Raw genomic sequence first — 20,871 nt, forward strand, 5'->3', positions numbered from 1 at the left:
GACAGTATTTGAACTGCCTTACACGGCCTTACACCACAGACAGTATTTGAACTGCCTTACACTGCCTTACACCACAGACAGTATTTGAACTGCCTTACACGGCCTTACACCACAGACAGTATTTGAACTGCCTTACACAGCCTTACACCACAGACAGTATTTGAACTGCTTTACACAGCCTTACACCACAGACAGTATTTGAACTGCCTTACACGGCCTTACACCACAGACAGTATTTGAACTGCCTTACACGGCCTTACACCACAGACAGTATTTGAACTGCCTTACACGGCCTTACACCACAGACAGTATTTGAACTGCCTTACACAGCCTTACACCACAGACAGTATTTGAACTGCCTTACACTGCCTTACACCACAGACAGTATTTGAACTGCCTTACACGGCCTTACACCACAGACAGTATTTGAACTGCCTTACACAGCCTTACACCACAGACAGTATTTGAACTGCCTTACACTGCCTTACACCACAGACAGTATTTGAACTGCCTTACACAGCCTTACACCACAGACAGTATTTGAACTGCCTTACACTGCCTTACACCACAGACAGTATTTGAACTGCTTTACACGGCCTTACACCACAGACAGTATTTGAACTGCCTTACACAGCCTTACACCACAGACAGTATTTGAACTGCCTTACACTGCCTTACACCACAGACAGTATTTGAACTGCCTTACACGGCCTTACACCACAGACAGTATTTGTAACGACGTGAGACTGTTTAACCCATTTAGACCTGAGCTCCATTCTACAAAAGGTCTTCTAAATCATTTATGTTTCTATATCAGTGGTTTTCAAACCACTTGGCCACCGACCACCATCTGAAAACATGTTATTCCAGCGACCTCCCAGAAGCAAAGATTTGAGTAAAAAATGTTGGCTCTGAAAGATTTGCGTCACATTTTGCGTCACATTTTCACGATAAACAAAAAGGCCGCGCTACGAGCTTGTAGATCTGGTATTTTTCAATAGCAATAGTATAAAACACCAAAAGGGGTTCTTTCCCGCCCAGAATGGGTTAACTTACTGTAAACTTGCGCACAACCCGAGCGATGATGAGGGCAACCTGCCAAACTTCACGCCTCATAATAATTACCTGTTTCATGTTCCAACGGGTACGCTAAGTTGTTAGAGTCTGTAAAGAGTGCTTTCTGAGGGACGGGCCGTGCCCTCGCTCTCTGGTGACACGGAGCACAGAGGCACATGTGCTGGTAACAAGAAGACTCACCCCGGTGCGTGCCCGTTTTTCCTCCCGGAATCTTCCCCAGTGAGGGGGATAACTTTGTAATATGCTATTGGCTGTTTGTATTCTTTTTGGAAAAATATAAAAAGATACTCCTGTGGAAAGGCTATATTATATTACTTATATTGACCCTATAAACAATTTAGTATTATTTAGTATTATGTAAGGTTTTGCCCCCTCAAATGGTACCTCGTCAGATAATCCCCACATATCCTACAACAACTTCTGTGAACAGAAGTTTATAGTTAGAGAAATTCAAAATCCAGCCGTCTGCTGTCCAGCCTCTCCCACCCCTCACTGGGGAAAACTCTGGGAGGAAAACAGAAACAGGGCGAGTCTTCTTGTATTCCATGTGCTGCTCGTCAACTCTTGACATGTGCCGTGTCAGCCACTTTTAAAGCTACTTGATGCCATAATTGCGGTTTTCATTTTTACAGACATCCAACCCCATTTTGTTGGTGGCCCTAAAGGCAAGGTCACAAACTACCAAACTATTTTGACAACTTCTGAGAATGCGGAAAGCTTGAGAATATATGGGTTTGAGAACATTGACTCTCTCAGAAGAGTCTTGATTTTTTTCTTTATTTTTTTGTTGTATACTATGCTAGATGACTGTGGTGCTGCTAAAACAGTTTCTACATCCTGCTCGGTTGAAATTCATTTCCCTTGCCCTGACCCCCCTTTGACACAACTGGTAACTGGAATTTTTGTTTTGGTAGAATTCCTGTGTCTGTATAGAAGAATGTGTAGAAGGAGGCTGTCGCAGTCTTATCCCAAAGAGTCCCGGAGAAGGAATCGGCCCAAAGTAAAGAGGGGGGCGGTGTTAGGTTTTGGGGGTGGGGGTGGTGAAAACAAAAACCCAGATTCTGAGAGGGTTTGGCGATTGCTGGGGCGTCACTATGGCAACACAGACCCGTCCTCCACTATGGGGGCCGTTCTTAAGAGGAAGGACCGGGTGTTCCATGCTCGATACGAGAGGAGAAAAGTTGGGGTATGCTGGGGGGGACGGGTGGTGGTTTGGAGGGGTGGAAGGGGGGGTAGTAGAACCCTTTAGAATCAGGACACCAGGGGAGGTTGGGAGGGCCTTTGTCCCCATGCAGATTTCTGTCACACTCAAACAATGCTGTTTGTGTCTCACAGACCCAGCGAAGACGCTGCCGGGAAAATGGGGTTAGCTGTTTCTTTTATAATTATGTTCTGGGCCGGAGCAGACAAGGATCTGCAGACATGATGGGGTCCGATCTGTCAAAACAGGGATTCATCGTAGCGCACACATTTATAGAACATAGACACACACAATAGGCCTGCCAGGTTTTCATCTCAGCATCTCTTTATCCTGTAAGATGTTTAATTTGTTAACATGATTGAGTTGGTTTTCAGCTCCATATACTGTATACAGTATATATATTATTTTTTACATTACTGTACAACCTCACACAGATTAATTCTTTCCACAAGCATTTGCATTTATCTAGCCTTTACTCAGACAATGGATTTGCCTTATTGGGGAATAGATATAGGTCAGGATATCCCTGTGTTTTTGCTATTGTTCCCCGTCAACGTTGGTCATAAGCTCAGGACATTGCTGCCCGCTCACCGGAGAGACGTTGCTCATAAGCTCAGGACATTGCTGCCTGCTCACCGGAGAGAGAGTTTTACCTTCAAATGACATAAAGGTTGTCGTGGGATACGAAAAGAATGGTTGAAATCTGAGGCAGAAAGCATGAGGTCTTGGAGGTCTTTTCTGTGAGATTACACCAATACACAGGGGCCAATAGGGCATATCCCGCTACTGGAATGTAAGCTTCTAACCCCCAAATTCCTCAAATCGAATACATTGTGTGTGAAAGAATGGTTTATTCCATTCCAAGGCTTTTGAATGGATTTTCTCTCTCTCACTAGGATTTCAAATGTTTTTCCTTATTAATTGCTAGATTTGACTGTTAAATACCAAAGAAATCAAGGCACAATGTTCTTGACTCTTTCAAGTCCCGGTAAGGATTATAGTTATTTTAGTGAGATGGATACAGTAGCTGGAGAATGAAATGCTGACAGTAGCCCAACCGCCCCGCCCCATTTAATTGTAGTACAAATTCTTTCGACTCACGGAAATCCCCAAACAGATTGTTCAATTCACTGAATATATGATCCATTTGTCACTTGGTATTTCTTTCAACAATCATACTTATCATGATTTATGTACTCCCAGCGCCTACCCCTACCCGAACTGTCAAATTAAAAGAGAACCCAGTCATTTGTTATAAAAGTATGTCTAGATTCTACGGCACTCTGTCTGTTTGCCACCTTCCAGAAAGCCCCCGTTTACACCAGCTGTCACTGACATGAAACAGTTGTCAGGACAGCAAATAGAAGCAATTCTTATTCAAGGGAACGTTATCTTATTATTTTTTGGTTATTGCCTACTTAGCACCATCCCCCTCCCCCCTCTCCCGTTTTTTATAGTGGGCACAGTGTGATCCATTTTCACTGTTATTTCAACTCAGTTTTTGTCGTTTGCCTTGTGATGTTTTTTCCCTGTGCAAGGCTGCTCCTCTAACCACGTGCATGTGAATTGAAAACTCGATCAAAAGTTCTAAACCTTTGTCTGCCCACCGAGCCACAACCCCCTCTCCTCCTCCCCCTCCTCCTCTTTTCCTAGCATCTCTCGCATTGCTCTCCGCTGTGAGCTGACTACTGTTTACAGAAGTGAAACAGAAGGACAATCTTTAGAGTTTATTGTTCTGGGGAAATGTTGACAGTTGTCTCTCCTGACAGGCTGGGAAAAGGCACATGTTAGAGCTCTGCTTCGTGCCCAGTGAAGTGTGCACTCTGGAAAGGAAGACTGGCATAATAACCGTTCTCCTTCCCAGAAGTCTTTGTGCAAATGGCAGGACACTGGACACTGTCCAAGTGATTATTTCGGGGTCACCAACCGGCACCAGCCATGGTCTTGCCAGGGCCATTAGTGTGCTGTCCCGGGGAGGGGGTTACTTGACAAAGTCAAATATCAGTTTAGAAGTTGTTTCTGACATATCTTTATCCCCCACATGCCGGAGGTATGAACTGGAGCACCTTGTCTTATACTGACCCTGTGCCTGTTTCCGTAATGGGAGGAAAAAAGGAGTGTAATTTGATTACCTCCAATTTATTTGTTCTCTTCTATAGGGTCCAGTGGGTAGGATGCTGTGAAGTGAATCCACCTAATGAGACTTTGTGAAAAACAGCCATGAAAGAGACCATTGAATGTCGACAGACATTAAATATTCATTCACCAATTACTGCAGGACAGATTGAATTTTTGATGTGTTGGTGTTTGTTCGGTGTGAGGTATGTTTCTAACTTTGCCAATAGGTATTTTTTTATATATATATATATATTTTGGCTTTTTCTGCCTTTTTATTGATAGGTTGAAAGTAGACTGACAGGAAAGGGGTAGAGAGATGTGGGGGGGGGGGGTGGCAGACACGTGGCAGAGGCCGTCGGGATCGGGAGTCGAACCCGTGGCACGCCGACAGGCTGGCTCAGCCAACCCGGACGGTTGAGCCCGGGCCAGGTTGAGTCCGGGCCAGGTTGAGCCCGGGGCAGGTTGAGCCCGGGCCAGGTTGAGTCCGGGCCAGGTCTTGAACCTTTGAACTGAAATGTGAACTTTAAACTGGTGGCAGGCGTTCCATGAACACACGCAAATACCTCATTAAAATGTGTTGCTATTCTCGTCATGTGGAGAGAGAGAGAGACCCACCCACTGAATAACGCACAACAATTGCCATTACCACAGTCTTACCATACCAGACTGATATTTCACTAGGTAAATCTGAACCACTTTAAGCCCAACAATATCATATTTCGGCATATGACGAATAGTGAAAATATCTTTATCTACAAGCTTACAAGTCACCTACAGTGCATCTAGCAGCTAGATGTCCTATGTACAATGCAGGAGTCAGATATGTAACACACATCCTCCATTCCTGGTGCTCAGACAAACTGTTAAAATAGACCACGCAGAAAAAAAGCAAGGGCTCGCAACTCGTTATAGTGAGTTGCGAGCCCTTGCTTTGATCTTTTTGCTTTGTTCTACTATGCAACACACGCTTTTAGATCAGCTATTTTCCACATTTTTAATGTGATTACGTGTTGGCAGTAAAAGGCCACCCGCGCCCCAGCATGATATTTTAACTAACTTGATAACTATAATAAGTCATAACTATAATTAATGATGTGAGTATATCCACATTCCACACTGATGATGTTGTCATAGTTGTGGTGTGCAGTCTGCCATCTCTTTTTAACGTTAGAGTTTTTAAACGACATATTGATAGTTATTAGTTGTAGAACTGTGGATAGCCTGTTTGCTGTCTCTTTATTTTTGGAAGATTGGACTTGCTGCCTCATTTAGGAGGGAGAGAGATACTACCAGGGGAACAAAGAGATATTTAAAAGTAAACTAACGTTGACATTTAACCCCTAGGGCGCTAACCTTCCCGGCATATCACCATTCTAGCCATCCTGCTCAAACGCTCACTGTTTCCACTGACTTCTGGCATGTTCTTTGAAGCTCCTGGTAGAGTTGTTTCTCAGTCACACACTATTTATGAAAAAAGATAAGAGAGATTAGGGCTTGGCACTTTACAGTCTCTCCTCAATAGCCTTAGCCTTTAGTGACGTCATAATCACTTGGTGTGTTTGCCTTTGGCCAAAGGGGCTGTTTGTTGTCTTTAATCCCGTTAATTTTTACAAACCCTTGACTTGACTCTGAAGGCATTCACCCCGCAGGTGTGTGGTTTCAAATAGCTTCATATTACAACATAATTATATTCAAGTAATATTACTAACAATATTTACTGAAAATAGACTCATGTCAGCATTTCATATGCTGACATGACAATAGCTGCTCGCTATCGGGCAGATATTGTGCTGATGTTCTCGTGCCAAAGCAAATGACACCCACTGTGTTTCTAACTGGCACTGATATTCCAGCTGTGAACACTGGCACACATTTATATCTAAGAGATGCTTCTAACTGGCACTGATATTCCAGCTGTGAACACTGGCACACATTTATATCTAAGATATGCTTCAAACTGGCACTGATATTCCAGCTGTGAACAGAACACTGGCACACATTTATATCTAAGAGATGCTCTTCAGCTCATTCACCACTTTGAGGTGCAGGTCCAAAATGTTTTTGTCAGAATATAATGACAATGGATTGCCTTTAGATGTATTGAAAATATAGTTAAAAGCAGCCATTTGTCTTCCTGAATTTCCTTTGACAATGGTACATGGTGCATATAGCGCCTTTATCCAAAGCGCTTTACAATGTGCATTTACAGTCGCCCATTCAAAGCGAAGGTAGAGGAATCCATCCACAACAACCTGCTCAACGAGTCCCATAAGACCTCCTGAGCCAGACACTAGTAGCTCAAATGCTGGGGTTCAAGTGCAGGATTATCAGCCATATCACAAATTGCCTGATGATGACGGAAGGGATATTTCACTTTCCAAAAGGTTTTGGTCATTTTATTGTCTACTCAGGCTTATGTGAACACCACAGAGTTTTTAAGTTGCTCGATTCAATATTTAGATGTTTTAGCTGCCCTGCGCCCTTTGTAATAGGAATGATTGTCAACCACTTTGATAAGGTGTTGACTATCAAATTATAGTAGGATTATAATATATAGGATACTTGAGGCAAGATAAACCATAGGCTTAGGTAGCTTAGCGGCTTTTCAGGTCCAAGTGGGCTGCTTTGGGCAATAAGCCCAATAAGAGTAAAGAGATTAGAGACCGGCCCATATATCATGTTTTTGCCAATATATATATACGGCCATTAGTAGACTTTTCTAACTAACAACATTAGTATTAGTATTGGCAATAATAATAATAATTATTTTGTAAAATGACAACCATCTGTGTTAACTTCTTTTGGTTAGAGGACTACGAAAAACTGGAATTTTGCTTTAGGAAATGTATTTTAGCTTTAGCAGATTCTCTATGCAAAGCGTGGGAAAAAAGGCTGAATGTTTTGTTTGTGTGAAAAGAAAATGTGGCATGAGTTTACCCTTTAAAACATTTGAATTTATTAAATGTTTAATTGGGTAAGCTTAAGTGGTTAAAAACATACATTTCTGTTCACATGTGTATTTATTTTCATTGCTTTACTTTGATTGTTCATGGTTGTGTAAATAAGATTGAATGTTCTTTTCATTTATCGAGGTTTAATTTATGTCACATATTAAATAGACTCTCCAAAATCACGATCGGCATCAGATCCAGAAATGTGTCATCAGTTGGTCTCTTAACCCATTCTGACCTGAGATCAGATTCTAAAAAAATTCAGTTCTTCGATTATTCAAAAATAGCAGACCTACAAGCTCATATCGCGCCACTCGGTGGCGCGATATGAGGTTGTAGATCTGCTATTTTTCAATAGCTAAAGCATAACATGATGCTGACACCAAAATGGGTTCCCGTTCAGAATGGGTTAAAGAGAAGCGGGGCGTTGGGGTGGTGCGTTTGATTTGTTGATTGAATTGCCCACGTTTAACCCATTTTGACCTGGGAACGATTCTACAAATGTCTTCTAAATCCTGACAGTTTTCTGAAAAAAACCCATGTTTCTGTCAGTCGTTCTCAAACATTTTCATGTCAAGGACCCCCAAGATTATATGTAATTGCCCGCCGACCCCCATCTGAAAATATGTTCTTCCAGGGAACCAAAGGGAAGGGAAGCAAAGATTTGAGTTAAAACGTTGGCTTTGAAAGAAAAAAATATTCAAGGACTTGCGCCACATTTTCACTATTTAAAAAAAATAGCAGACCTACAAGCTCGTAGCGCGGCACTCGGTGCCGCGCTACGGCACAGAGTAGATCTACTACGGCACCGAGTAGATCTGCTATTTTTCAATAGCTAAAGCATAACATGATGCTATAAACACCAAAAGGGGTTCCCGTCCAGAATTGGTTAAAGAGAAGCTGGGCGTTGTGGAGGTGTGTTTGATTTGTTGAGTGAATTGCCCAGGTTTAATCTAGGCCTGCATACATGTGGAGGAGTGTCACGGGAGTGGAGTGGAGTGCTGTTCTCATATTTAAGCCCACAGCGTAATGAAATACTCTGACAAAGCTCAAGGTTGGTGTAATTATGGTGTTTATCAACGACATGAACACAGAAAAGCTCTCCTTTGTTCCAAATCCTTTCTGTGTCTTGGCACTCTGTTGCCTTTGTACAGGCAGCTGCTGCTTGAGACCATGTGCACGCCGTGTGCGTGCACGTGTGCGTGCTTGTGTGTGTGTGTGTGTGTGTTACTCAACTTACTCCCAAGGATTTGATTGCCTGTGACCTTGTTCTTGTTTTTAAACCAGTATATCGTTTGATTTTTATGCTAACCTTAGTTTGCCTATAATTGTGCTTTTATTGTCTGTAATTTTCTTCTTGCTGTGTTCTCTCTATCTGTCGTGTTGATGAAATGTCTGTACAGCACTTTGGTACACAGGAAATTGTCTTTAAATGTATTTGTGTGTGTGTGTGTGTGTGTGTGTGTGTGTGTGTGTGTGTGTGTGTGTGTGTGTGTGTGTGTGTGTGTGTGTGTGTGTGTGTGTGTGTGTGTGTGTGTGTGTGTGTGTGTGTGTGTGTGTGTGTGTGTGTGTGTGTGTGTGTGTGTGTGTGTGTGCGCCTGTGCATGGGCGGGTGGGTATGGGTCCGCTCCTGCGATGCCTGTGTGCCCTCATGCACATCATTTCCTTGTGTATCACAACTATGCTTGTCTATATTTACTGCATTTCTGTACATACAATATACGTATATATATATATCCATGAATCCTTCAACATGTACCCACTGAGGCACTCCTTAGAGTCTGTTGCTTGTAGAGTTGATGACCCGAGAAAGGCTTACTCTACAAAGACAATTGTTATAGAAAATGATCATGTGAAGAACTCAACTTATACTTATACATGTTCTATCTAGTTTAGTCGTCCGGCACCTTATCAAATCAGGTGTGCATCACCTATTTTACATCTGTAATCCTAGAAAATGTATCAACAACAAGCGATGTGAGTTGTGTGCGTGACACACGACACATTTGTACACCCCAAAGCTGTATTAATGGCCTTTCTCTGTTCCCAGACGGCGTTCACCACGTGGTGGCCCTGTGCACGCTGCGCGTCGCCATCATCACCGACGACATGCTCGCCAGCAGCATCACGGTGCGCCTGGAGAACATGTCCCAGGAGCGCTTCCTGTCCCCGCTCCTGTCCCTCTTCGTGGACGGCCTGGCCGCCGTCCTCTCCATCGGCCGCCGCGGCGTCTTCGTCTTCAACGTCCAGAACGACACCACCGTCGAGGGAAGCATCCTCAACGTCACCTTCTCCGCCCTGCGGCCGCCTCAGGCGCACACGCCCAACGAGCTGGGCGTGTTCGGAGTCGGCGGTGGCGGCTCGCCCGACCGTTTCTTCCCCTCGGAGGCCCTCCAGGAGCAGGTCTACCTGAACCGCACGCTGCTCGCCCGCGTGTCCACGCAGAGCGTGCTGCCCTTCGACGACAACATCTGCCTCCGGGAGCCCTGCGAGAACTACATGAAGTGCGTGTCGGTGCTGCGCTTCGACAGCACGGCGCCGTTCGTGGCGTCCGACACCATGCTGTTCAGGCCCATCCACCCGGTGGCCGGGCTGCGGTGCCGCTGCCCCGCGGGCTTCACGGGGGACTACTGTGAGACGGAGATCGACCTGTGCTACTCCTCGCCCTGCCAGAACCAGGGGAAGTGTCGCAGCAGCGAGGGAGGCTACACCTGCGAATGTCTGGAGAACTTCACCGGTGAGTGACATGCAGTTAATTTTTTGACTTCTCCATCTAATAATAATGAATTGCATTTTCATAGCTCCTTTCCAAGTGCTCAAAGCGCTTCACAATGGTTCATTGGGAGGTGAAGCGGTGAACAGTCGGCGCCAGCGTCCTCACTTCCCACATTCACGCACCAACCGACTCATTGGAGGCAATGTAGGGTTCAGTGTCTTGCCGAAGGACACTTCCACATGTAGACAGGAGGAGCCGGGATTCGAACCGCCGACCCAGGGATCATTGGACGACCTGCTCTACCTCCTGAGCCACAGCTGCTACAATAACGAATCTATCTGCACTCTCTCTGGAAAATCAGATGTGTGTTTCACGTTCATTATCTGTCAAAAAAACAAAAGGCAAGACCAATGTTACAAACAAAGTAAGAATCAATGAACGAGCAAGTACATGGAGTTGTATAGTATAGTTTTATGTTCAGTCCACTCTTGTACCCAACTCTGTATTCTCCCCAAATATTGCCTAAGGAAGGAGTCTTTAGACCCGTTAGATCTGAATTCGTTTTGATGTAGTTCTGAACAACTATACCATCCATGAAACACTCACTCCTCACATCACAGAGCTGTCACATACTGATTTCACGCTTCGTTCCTGTCTGCTACTCAGTGTGTTTCTGTTTCCAGCCATATTAATCCATTCAGCGCGGGAACCCCTTATTACGTTATGCTTTAGCTATTGGAAAATAGCAGATCTACAAGTTCATAGCGCGGCACCGAGTGCCGCGCTATGAACTTGTATGTCTGCTATTTTTGAAAAATCGTGAAAGTGTGGTGCAAATCTTTGAATATATATTCTTTCAGTGCGAACGTTTTTAACTCATATCTTTGCTTCTGGGGGAGTCCCTGGAACAACATATTTGCAGATGGGGATCCAAATACGTCCAAATACGTCCAAATACAGATAATTCTGGGGGTCGTTGACATGGAAAGGTTGGGAACCACTGACAGAAAACGTTTAGGATTTAGGATCGATGTCAGGTCTAAATGGGTTAAAGGCTAGGCCTTGAGCCAAAGGTGTATTCCCACTGACAGGACCATTAGCTGCTAATCAAAGCCTGGCCTTCTGGCCTTTGAACACTACCTTGCTCCAGGATACCTAAGAGTCATAATAGAAGGCGCTGAAGGTTGGACTGACAGTCACACTCTCAGGTTTCTCACACTGGGATGGAAAGAGGAAGATCTCTGAACGCGACCGGAGACGATCCATCTCACCGTCACTTAGGTCCACATGCAGGAGTTTAGAATTCTGGGCTGTGGAGGAAATCATAGATAATCTCTTTATCCAGCAATTTGTGTAACTAGATATACGGTATATACTGTATACGGGAACGTAGGATGTAGAGAAGCAAAAGTACATATGGAAATAGTTTAATCTGGCCAAATTGACAGCATAACTCATTGGGGTAAATCATTTTCTTTAATTCCTTTTTTATTTTTAACATATTTTTGGGCCATATTTTTGCCTTTATTAATATAGTGGCAAGTGGAGACAGACAGGAAGCGAGGGGAGAGACAGGCCAATGACAGCAAAGTTCATCAGGAACGGGACTTGAACCCGCGATGCGCCGGCAGGCTGCATTAGGAGCCTAGTGGGGCGCCTTGTGGGGCGGCTGTGGCTCAGGAGGTAGAGCAGGTCGTCCTATGATCCCTGGGTCGGCAGTTCGAATCCCGGCTCCTCCTCCTGTCCACATGTGGAAGTGTCCTTGGGCAAAGACACTGAACCCTACATTGCCTCCAATGAGTCGGTCGGTGTGAGCTTGCCACCGTCGGTGTGTGAATGTGAGAAGTGAGGACGCCTGCGTCGACTGTTCGCTGCTTCACCTCCCAATGTATGAATGAAGGAACCTTCACCTCCCAATGTATGTATGAACCAACCATTGTAAAGCGCTTTGAGCACTTGGAAAAGCGCTATAAGAATGCAATTCATTAGGTGCCTGGACCGCTAGGCCGGCCTGGCCCAGGCTAAATCATTTCTATAACACTCAGAGGCCTCTAAGACCACGATGGATTTACCATGCTTAGCTGTATGGCCAGTTGACCGCACGCTCTATACTAATCCTAAGAGTGACGATCAGATTAAATCTAAATATCAAAGGTAGATTGTAGTATATTCACTTGTGTAATACTATAGGCCAGCATTTTGTCAGTTCAAGTCTCTCGTTAGAACTCAACGCTGTATGTTCATGTGGGACAGCTGAAGATGTAGGGCATTGATTGATTGATTGATTGAAATATGTATTAACAGTTTGCAGAATTACAGTAACATTTCAAGCACAAACTCAATACAAAGACTGTTAACTGTGAGTGGACGACCCAATTAAGCATTACACTTGTTTACAAGAGGGCCCACCATGTTCAATTCATCAAAACATTTAGAGACGTACAGATAGACACTTCTATATAGTTAAAGAACAGAACAGGAATTCATCATAAAGGAAGCAAAAAGGGAAAAGAACCATATACAGTGAGGGGAAAAGGGGGGGACACCCTGGTAGTTGACCAGTGCAATGACCATGTAATTACAATCTGTTTGAACGCGCCATGCATGCAGTCCCACCTCTCTGCCTCTGCTTGCTTTGCTGTTGAATCAATGGGGGGAAAAAAACCCTGAAAGAAATGGTATTTCTGGTGTGGAAAAAAGCTTCATCAGTAGTCTTGACATGATAATGACAGCATCCAGCGAACATTTTTGTTCTCTGGCGGCCGGCGGGGCGTTCAGTGGGACCAGAGCTGTGCTAAAAGACCACCGTGGACGGGGCAGAGGAACACGTCATTGTGCCTCTGTCAGTATGAAACAAGCTGCTCCGTTCCAAACTTTGAGCAGCGATCAGTTCGGGTCAACGAACAATAAAACCCACCACAACCATCCCTGTTTTGACATACTGGTTGCGGGCATGCAGGGGTGGGTGGGGGTGAGGGGGGGTGGGTGTACACAGACCCCCCACCTCTTTCTGTTACTCCTCCTGAGCTGATTCAGACCTTTAGCTGATTCAGAGAAGCTTGCAGGGCATGTACAGTGTGTATAGTAATGGGATTGAACTTGCGAGAAGTGAGAAAAGATGTCAGTCATCGACGTCTTTCCCGGAAGGTGGGAGGAGCAATCTGTCAGTCTCACAGAGGAAGTTTGACTCTTCAAAAAGATGAGTTATAAAGAAACGTTAAAGTTTGGAACTCTGCCAGGGAAAGCACATTTTTTGTGGTACAGAGGCTGGATTAAAGAGGAGTGATAATGATGAATAACACGATGATTATTGCTTCAGTAAGAGACCTGTTTGGAATGTTACTATCAACATTGCTGCTATGTTTAATGTTTATTTAGATCGATAAGAAAAAAATATATAAATACACACAAAGCCACACACCATCATAAATCACTTACACCTTGAAGAGATTAAAATAGGGTGCATGTTGCATCCCAAAACGCAGTTTATAGTTAAGGGACGCAATAAAACGACCTCTGCATCCACAGGCATACTGTACTACTGTAGTGTTTTTTTTTCTAGTTTTTTTTGCTAGCTTTAGTTATAATAATCATTTCTTCTTCTGTTTTCTGCATGAATACAACCTGAAATGGGTGTTTTAACTAAGCATTATGTTATACTTTAGCTATTGAAAAATAGATCTACAAGCTCATAGCACGCCACTGAGTGGCGCGCTACGAGCTTGTAGGTCTGCTATTTTTGAAAAATCGTGAAAATGCGGCACAAATATTTGAATATAATATTCTTTCAGAAGACTTTTTATTTATTTCGACGTCAGGCCTAAATGGGAGTTAAATGCTGCAATTTGTAAAAATGGCAAAATATGACTCCTAACGTGGTTGAAGTGGGACTCATAAAATGTCCCTGGGACTCATTTCTAAAAGACCATCCCTGGCCTCATTACATTGAAAACCTATATAAGGGCACGGTGGCACAGTTGGTAGTGCTGTCGCCTCACAGCTAGAAGGTCCTGGATTCGATTCCCGCTGGGGACGCTGTGGTTCCCTCCTCCGCGTCATCAGTGCCCATACCCGAGGCGGGGTTGGCGAAAGGGCCTTTCTGTGTGGAGTTTGCATGTTCTCCCTGTGTCCCCTAGGGTAGGTATACCCTCACAAAAACATGCAGTAATCCTGGTCTCTAAAACTACCTCCCCCTGGCCAGCCGGGGCGACTGATGGAGGGGAAAGGAACTGGTCGGAATAACGTGTCCCTTCCACGCGCTACGTCCGGCCGGGGAAATTCCCCTCTGTCAGGTGAAAAGAAGCAGCTTGGACTCCTCATGCATAGAAGGAGGCATGAGGTCAGTCCGCTGCCCCCCCAGGTTGGCAGAGGAAGTGTAGCGCCCAGGATTACATTAGATAATTGGCACTGGGTGAAAAGAAAACTGGGTTACAAAATCGTGGGATAAAAAAAAATATATATATATATATATATATATATATATATATATATTCACATCACTGGTTCTCCTCCTGTGTGTCTAGGAGAGCGCTGTGAGGTGAACTCCCGCTCCGGACGCTGCGTCCCGGGCGTGTGCAAGAACGGCGCCCGGTGTGTGGACCTGCTGGTGGGGGGGTTCATGTGCCAGTGTCCCCCCGGAGAGTTCCAGAAGCCCTACTGCCAGATGACCACCCGCAGCTTCCCGGGGCAGTCCTTCGTCACCTTCAGAGGGCTCCGTCAGAGGTTTCACTTCACCGTCTCGTTCAGGTAAAGACTAAAGGTTTCACTTCACCGTCTCGTTCACGTAAAGACTAAAGGTTTCACTTCACCGTCTCGTTCAGGTAAAGTCTAAAGGTTTCACTTCACCGTCTCGTTCAGGTAAAGACTAGAGGTTTCACTTCACCGTCTCGTTCAGGTAAAGACTAAAGGTTTCACTTCACCGTCTCCTTCAGGTAAAGACTAAAGGTTTCACTTCACCGTCTCGTTCAGGTAAAGACTAAAGGTTTCACTTCACCGTCTCGTTCAGGTAAAGACTAAAGGTTTCACTTCACCGTCTCCTTCAGGTAAAGACTAAAGGTTTCACTTCACCGTCTCGTTCAGGTAAAGACTAAAGGTTTCACTTCACCGTCTCGTTCAGGTAAAGACTAGAGGTTTCACTTCACCGTCTCGTTCAGGTAAAGACTAGAGGTTTCACTTCACCGTCTCGTTCAGGTAAAGACTAGAGGTTTCACTTCACCGTCTCGTTCAGGTAAAGACTAAAGGTTTCACTTCACCGTCTCGTTCAGGTAAAGACTAAAGGTTTCACTTCACCGTCTCCTTCAGGTAAAGACTAAAGGTTTCACTTCACCGTCTCGTTCAGGTAAAGACTAAAGGTTTCACTTCACCGTCTCGTTCAGGTAAAGACTAGAGGTTTCACTTCACCGTCTCGTTCAGGTAAAGACTAAAGGTTTCACTTCACCGTCTCGTTCAGGTAAAGACTAAAGGTTTCACTTCACCGTCTCGTTCAGGTAAAGACTAGAGGTTTCACTTCACCGTCTCGTTCAGGTAAAGACTAAAGGCAGAGCTTCATACTACAGTACATGCTATAGTTAATATGTTAACATTTTAATGATCTTTTCTTTTTTTCTTTTATTCAGACAGCCAGCAGTAGATGAGTAGAACGCTCACAATTTTCTTTTAGCCTCTGTGACACATCTAGGGGCCACAATCTGCATTCAAATATCTTCCTAGAAGCTTTGTCATTGGCCGGGGAAAAAAAAATCCCTGTCGAAATGACTAACCAATCAGGAAATAGACAGGCAAATCGACCAATGACAAAGCTTCTAGGAAAATCTTTGAATGCAGATGCGCCACAGAGATTATTTTTGGAGGAGCGTTTAACTCTTCTGTCTGATGAGTTGTCTGAATAATAATAATAATAAAATAAAGGTCATTAAGATTTTGACATTATTGCTTATAGCAGCTTTAAAGGGATATTTCACTTAAAAAAAAAAATGTTGGGTAATTTTATCGTCTATTCAGACTTTTGGGAGAATCCCAGACAGTTTTTATGTTGCTTGATTCAGTATTTAGATATTTGATTTTCATAGTATAATCAGACACACCCCCTTCCTTAACTTGTAGACGGGCGGTTTTGGGAGGGACAGCGAGGTTTAGGGTTGAGGACACCAGGTTATGGTAAATGCCATGGTGCATTTATATAGCGCTTTCATCCCAAGCGCTTTACATAGATTGTGCATTACACCCATTCACACACACATTCATTCATACACCGATGGCGGCGGAAACCATGCAAGGCACCAACCAGCACATCAGGACCAATTAGGGGTTCAGAGTCTTGCTCAAGGACACTTCGACACTAACTCTGGGGGAGCCCACAGGGATCGAACTGGGAACCTGGCGGTTCCCGTCCGGCCACTCTAACCCCTGAGCCACCGCTGCCCCTGTGGAAGGCTGTAGTGTTAATTGCTCTTTAATTGTAGTCCTGAAGAATGATGTGCCTGCCTGACGACATTGCAGCTGGAGCGCCGCTGTACAATTAAAGTGCTATGTGAGAATAAGGCATTATTCGTTGCATACACACACACACACGGTACACCTGGACCGGGTAAATGATTGAGACATCTATCCACACCCAAATGATAGCATCGCATCGCGTTGTAATGCGACTGATAGCTTTTGTTATAAACAGGAATGCTGTTTCCATCGTAACACTGATAAACACCCGCTATGCAGTAATTGTGCCTTTTGTCAGGCAAGCCAGACGTGTCGAGGCAGATCGTGTGTGTGTGTGTGTGTGTGTGTGTGTGTGTGCGCGTGCGTGCGCATGTGCATGGCATGCGTGTGTGTGTGTGAGTGAGTGAGTGAGAGAGAGAGAGAGAGAGAGAGAGAGTGAAACCCTGCGTTCATCAAACAACTGCTGAGTCAGGAAGGAAATGGGTTCTCTCAGGCACCTGACCACCTGACCACCCACAGGATACCCTTATCAACCCCCTGCTGGGGTACCTGACCACCCACAGGATACCCTTATCAACCCCCTGCTGGGGTACCTGACCACCCACAGGATACCCTTATCAACCCCCTGCTGGGGTACCTGACCACCCACAGGATACCCTTATCAACCCCCTGCTGGGGTACCTGACCACCCACAGGATACCCTTATCAACCCCCTGCTGGGGTACCTGACCACCCACAGGATACCCTATCAACCCCCTGCTGGTGGCACAGACATCCAAAACTATTTCCCCTTTGGGTTATCTTCTCACTTTACCCACTGCTCTGCATTTGGCCGCAGACCCCCTCATCTGAAACCCCCCATACACGATTTGAGTTGTTATAATGTTTCGAAAATATAACAAAAAAATGCTCAAATTTCTTTCGAGCAGATTTACAAGCTCACAACGATATTTAAAGGACCACTTCACCACTTTTCAACTTTTCATCTTCATATAATAGGTCCTCACTAATAATCATGATATTTTTTTTTTACTCAGTCTGTGTCTCATATAGGACGGCTGTGGGCAGTTTAGAAACCGTCCTCCAGTGATATCATCATTAGGCAGAACTTTGTTTTAACAATTTCTTTTTACAAAAATGTTTAGATTTTCATTATCGTGAGAACGATATCTTCCATTTTCGCATTGCAACTTTTCAGGACTAGAAAGCCTGCAGTTTCTATTAGCATGTATTCCCCATCGATGATGTCACTGGAGGACGGTTTCTGAACTGCCCACAGCCCTCCTATGAGACACAGACTGAGTAGAAAAGAATTGCGCCATTTCTTTCATTATTATTAGTGAGGACCTATTATATGAAGATAGGTTGAAAAGGGATGAAGTGGACCTTTTAGGGCTCAAGTAGTTAACATGATTTTGATGCTATATTAACCCATTCTGAACGGGCACCCATTTTGGTGTCAGCATCATGTTATGCTTTAGCTATTGAAAAATAGCAGATCTACAAGCTCGTATCGCGCCACCGAGTGGCGCGATACGAGCTTGTAGGTCTGCTATTTTTGAAAAATCTAAGAACGACTGACATTTCTAGAATCCGATCTCAGGTCAGAATGGGTTCATCGGACCAGTGGGTGTCCAGTGGAAACCTCGTATGAATCTGATCTCAGGTCAGAATGGGTTAACATATCTTGCTGGGGACCCCCTGGAACACCATCAAGGACCCCTGGTGATCCTTGTGGGGGGTTATATAATAGGGATGCACCGAAAGGATATGATGAATATTATATATATTTTTTCCTACCATTGTTGTGATGGCCGTACCTTAAAACTACCTGATTTATGGCAAAATAAATGGTTATGGCAAAACTTAACTATAATAATAATCACTATTATGAGTCCTAAAACATTTATTCTGCTCTTTTGAACGCATTAATTGCATACACTATTCGGTGATATATTTTCTGCCTATTCAGGCCGAAACCGAATAGGCCGAAAATGCATTTTTAGCCATTTTCTGCCGAATATTTTCTGCGGACGAATATTCGGTGCATCACTATTATATAATATTATAAATAGTCAAAAGTACGGATATTGCTGAATTGTGTTGCTAGATGGACTACACCTGTGGAAATATATATCTCAAAATGTTTCTAATGGCGTAGCTTTTGCAGTGGCTGGTCAGACCGACCAGCTGGTCTGTCTGCTTAATGTCCATCTCACATTCCCTGGAAAAAAAAGGAGAAAATCAAAGGAAAACAGGAAATGATGCGCCCTAGGTGTTGTGCGTTGCCGGTGGTGGTTTCCTGCGGCGCTGCCCTCCGTGCCATATGCCATCTGAACCCTCGCCGGTGCCGGCCCGTATCACTCCATGGCATGTGCTCCTAATTGACGTGGGTTCAAGTCCCAAAGCACCGTCCCCCCATGGTTCTAATTCTGTCCCGTACGCCAGCCTCCTCGGTCTCTCAGTTTCCAAATTCCCTTTTAATTCAGATTTCCTGATTTCCATTGTTTTCCTTTGTCCCATTTTCCATTTCGCTCTCATTTCCCGTCATGAAAATGGTGTCTGTACTGTCTACGACTGTATACGGTAATATAGCACCTCCCGTGATTCATAATAGCAACTACATCTACGTATTAAGAAACTAATACTATGAAAGGGATGTATAAACTACAATATAATATGTGAAGACCTATTCCTCAAAATATTGTATTTGTCAGTGCTTAACCCATTCTGACCTGAGATCAGATTCATACGAGGTTTCCCACTGGACACACACTGGTCTGATGAACCCATTCTGACCTGAGATCAGATTCTAAAAATGCCAGTCGTTCTTCGATTTTTCAAAAATAGCAGACCTACAAGCTCATATCGCGCCACTCAGTGGCGCGATATGAGCTTGTAGATCTGCTATTTTTAAATAGCTAAAGCATAACATGATGCTAACACCAAAATGGGTGCCCGTTCAGAATGGGTTAATAAAACAAAGAATCACTTAATTTGCCATTCAAGTTGATATGGTGGCAGGGTTCGTTGCACCACCACACATGTCACATTTTGTTAAATCTTAGTCCTACTTATAGTATAAATGGCTTCAAGACGTAGGCCTTACTAGAAATATATATAAAATATTGTTTTAATAACATTTAAGCTTTTAACAGGGAGGGACACACTGTTGATTTTGATAAATAAATGCCTGACATTCCATGCCATGCATAAGCAGAGGTTCAGTTGGTGCCAACAATGTGTAGACCATCCCCTAGAGCCTAGAAAATAGTTTATAAAATAAATGAAACAAACAATTATCTAGTATTTCCCATCTCTAATTTGCTCTTTCAAATATTTTAGAGATAGTGGCAACCCGAATGGTTGAGGCGCATACCATTAGCTGTGTGTCATTCCACTGATCTTCCTATGTCTCTCTCACTGCGCTCGCTTATATCGGAATCAAGCAGAAAGAAAATAATAAAATATTACAGTGTCTGAACGCTCTCTTCACGATCATAGTGATATTTGAGCTAAAATGGTGTCGTATAGCACGATCATCTCTAGTTATTAATAATAGTGCTATCAAACTGTCTCTGCCATCTCCAGTTATTAATAATAGTGCTATCAAACTGTCTCTGCCATCTCCAGTTATTAATAACAGTGCTATCAAACTGTCTCTGCCATCTCCAGTGATTAATAACAGTGCTATCAAACTGTCTCTGCCATCTCCAGTTATTAATAACAGTGCTATCAAACTGTCTCTGCCATCTCCAGTTATTAATAATAGTGCTATCAAACTGTCTCTGCCATCTCCAGTGATTAATAATAGTGCTATCAAACTGTCTCTGCCATCTCCAGTTATTAATAACAGTGCTATCAAACTGTCTCTGCCATCTCCAGTTATTAATAATAGTGCTATCAAACTGTCTCTGCCATCTCCAGTTATTAATAATAGTGCTATCAAATTGTCTCTGCCATCTCCAGTTATTAATAATAGTGCTATCAAACTGTCTCTGCCATCTCTAGTTATTAATAATAGTGCTATCAAACTGTCTCTGCCATCTCCAGTTATTAATAACAGTGCTATCAAACTGTCTCTGCCATCTCCAGTTATTAATAATAGTGCTATCAAATTGTCTCTGCCATCTCCAGTTATTAATAATAGTGCTATCAAACTGTCTCTGCCATCTCTAGTTATTAATAATAGTGCTATCAAACTGTCTCTGCCATCTCCAGTTATTAATAATAGTGCTATCAAACTGTCTCTGCCATCTCCAGTTATTAATAATAGTGCTATCAAACTGTCTCTGCCATCTCCAGGTTTGCGACCAGAGAGTGGAACGGCCTGCTGTTGTACAACGGGAGGTTCAACGAGAAACACGACTTCA

The 20,871-nt window shown here is 43.8% G+C and overlaps 1 protein-coding gene across 1 annotated transcript in view; it reads left to right on the plus strand.

Moving 5' to 3' along the window:
• LOC310857311 (cadherin EGF LAG seven-pass G-type receptor 1-like) overlaps positions 1–20,871 on the plus strand; it is a 115,202-nt gene that overhangs the window by 10,852 nt on the left and 83,479 nt on the right. Inside the window, exons 2-4 of the mRNA XM_083762925.1 lie at positions 9,398–10,084; positions 14,587–14,809; positions 20,804–20,871. The exon at positions 20,804–20,871 is cut by the window's right edge and continues 48 nt beyond it. Of these exons, the coding sequence (XP_083619051.1) occupies positions 9,398–10,084; positions 14,587–14,809; positions 20,804–20,871 (978 nt within the window). The remainder of the gene's footprint in view (positions 1–9,397; positions 10,085–14,586; positions 14,810–20,803) is intronic.

The sequence above is a fragment of the Protomyctophum parallelum genome, assembly GCF_964188405.1.
Source record: "Protomyctophum parallelum genome assembly, chromosome: 4".
Lineage (NCBI taxonomy): Eukaryota > Metazoa > Chordata > Actinopteri > Myctophiformes > Myctophidae > Protomyctophum > Protomyctophum parallelum.